The sequence below is a fragment of the Phalaenopsis equestris genome, unplaced genomic scaffold (assembly GCF_001263595.1).
Source record: "Phalaenopsis equestris unplaced genomic scaffold, ASM126359v1 Scaffold204840, whole genome shotgun sequence".
NCBI classification, from domain to species: Eukaryota; Viridiplantae; Streptophyta; class Magnoliopsida; order Asparagales; family Orchidaceae; genus Phalaenopsis; species Phalaenopsis equestris.
This window is the reverse complement of record NW_018224371.1, coordinates 565-1,128: the sequence shown is the minus strand read 5'-3', so window position 1 is coordinate 1,128 and position 564 is coordinate 565. Positions and strand designations below refer to the sequence as shown.

The following is a 564-nucleotide window of genomic DNA, read 5'->3' as shown; positions in this document are numbered from 1 at the left end:
CGCTAGAAAGTGTCACCTGTGCCAGGTGCATGGAGTGGTCTTGCACCAACCTCCGAATGTGTTACACCCGACCGTCGCTTCGTGGCCATTCGATTGTTGAAGCACGGATATAGTGGGTCCGATAGACCCTCCATCTTCAAAGGGACATAGATTCATTCTCGCAGCTACGGATTACTTCTCCAAATGGGCAGAGGCAGTGCCGTTACGTGAAGTTACAGCTCAGCACGTTCTTCAGTTTTTCAAGAGCCAGATTGTCTACCGCTTTGGTGTTCCGCGCAGAGTGATTTCCGACAACGGGTCAGCGTTTAAAAGTACTAAGATCAACAGCTTCGTCAGACGACATGGGATAGATTGGAGATACTCCACGATTTATTACCTCAAAACAAATGGATTGGCCGAGGCTTTCAATAAGACACTCGTGCAGATTTTGAAGAAGACGTTGGACGAGAACAAAAGAGGTTGGCATGAGAAGTTGTTAGAAGCTTTGTGGGCCTACCGGACGACATTCAGAACTCCTACCCAGTGTACACCGTATGCGCTCGTCTATGGGTCCGAGGCCGTACT

At 49.1% G+C, this 564-nt stretch overlaps 1 protein-coding gene across 1 annotated transcript in view; it reads left to right on the top strand.

Moving 5' to 3' along the window:
* The window catches only part of LOC110036300 (uncharacterized protein K02A2.6-like), a gene marked incomplete at its 3' end in the record, with an annotated part of 698 nt that extends 139 nt beyond the window's left edge, over positions 1-559 (top strand). The window contains exon 2 of the mRNA XM_020740705.1: positions 192-559. Coding sequence (XP_020596364.1) covers positions 192-559 — 368 coding nt within the window. The remainder of the gene's footprint in view (positions 1-191) is intronic.
* Positions 560-564: the final 5 nt, after the last annotated feature.